General features: G+C 53.3%; 1 protein-coding gene across 1 annotated transcript in view; it reads left to right on the forward strand.

The window, feature by feature from the left end:
- IDS (iduronate 2-sulfatase) overlaps window positions 1–763 on the forward strand; it is a gene marked incomplete at its 5' end in the record, with an annotated part of 19156 nt that overhangs the window by 8003 nt on the left and 10390 nt on the right. The window contains 1 exon segment of the mRNA XM_010855225.1: window positions 402–679. Coding sequence (XP_010853527.1) covers window positions 402–679 — 278 coding nt within the window.

Consider the following 763-nt stretch of genomic DNA (forward strand, 5'->3'; position numbering starts at 1 on the left):
CTGGTCAAGGCCCTGGGCCCTGAGGCTTTCATGAGCCTCCGCTTCCCAGCTGGCAGCGTGGCATAAATGTCAAATAACTCATTGCTGGGGGAATGACTCACATCCTGTGTGACTGAACTAGGGCTGTTCCTGGTGTCCCCCAGACTGTCCCCTTTGCTGTGTCTCATGTGCTTTCACTGTTATAATCGTAACCTGTGAGCTCTCCCAGTGACTGTCTGAACACGAGAGTGGTTCGGGGAGCTGGCAACACCTCTCCACATGTTTTCTAGTTGGAGGGGAGGTGGTGACAGAAATAGGAGGGCATTGGTCCCTATGAAGGAAGAGAGCTGTTACTGATTGGTTTGCAGGAAACCAGTCGAGTGATTTCATTAGCACTGGCATCTCGTGACAGTGACTTTCAGAGGGGGAGACACCTGTGTCAGTGCATCACAGATTGAGAGAAGACGTCCAGCATGTGCCTTTGCCAGAAGAGTGACATCCTGGTGGCTTTGTGTGCTTTTCCCCCAAGGAATTTCAGAAGCTGTATCCCTTGGAGAACGTCAGCCTGGCTCCTGACCCCCAGGTCCCCACTGGCCTTCCTCTGGTGGCTTATAACCCCTGGATGGACCTCAGGCAGCGGGAGGACATCCAAGCCTTAAATCTCAGTGTGCCCTATGGCCCGATTCCTGCTGACTTTCAGGTACCAAGTTTCTATGTGTGAAGCATCCTGTGGAGCACAGGGGCCAGGGATGGATGTGCTGGGTGGATCAACAGATCTCCCCTT

Source organism: Bison bison, unplaced genomic scaffold (assembly GCF_000754665.1).
Source record: "Bison bison bison isolate TAMUID 2011002044 unplaced genomic scaffold, Bison_UMD1.0 scf7180017864360, whole genome shotgun sequence".
Lineage (NCBI taxonomy): Eukaryota > Metazoa > Chordata > Mammalia > Artiodactyla > Bovidae > Bison > Bison bison.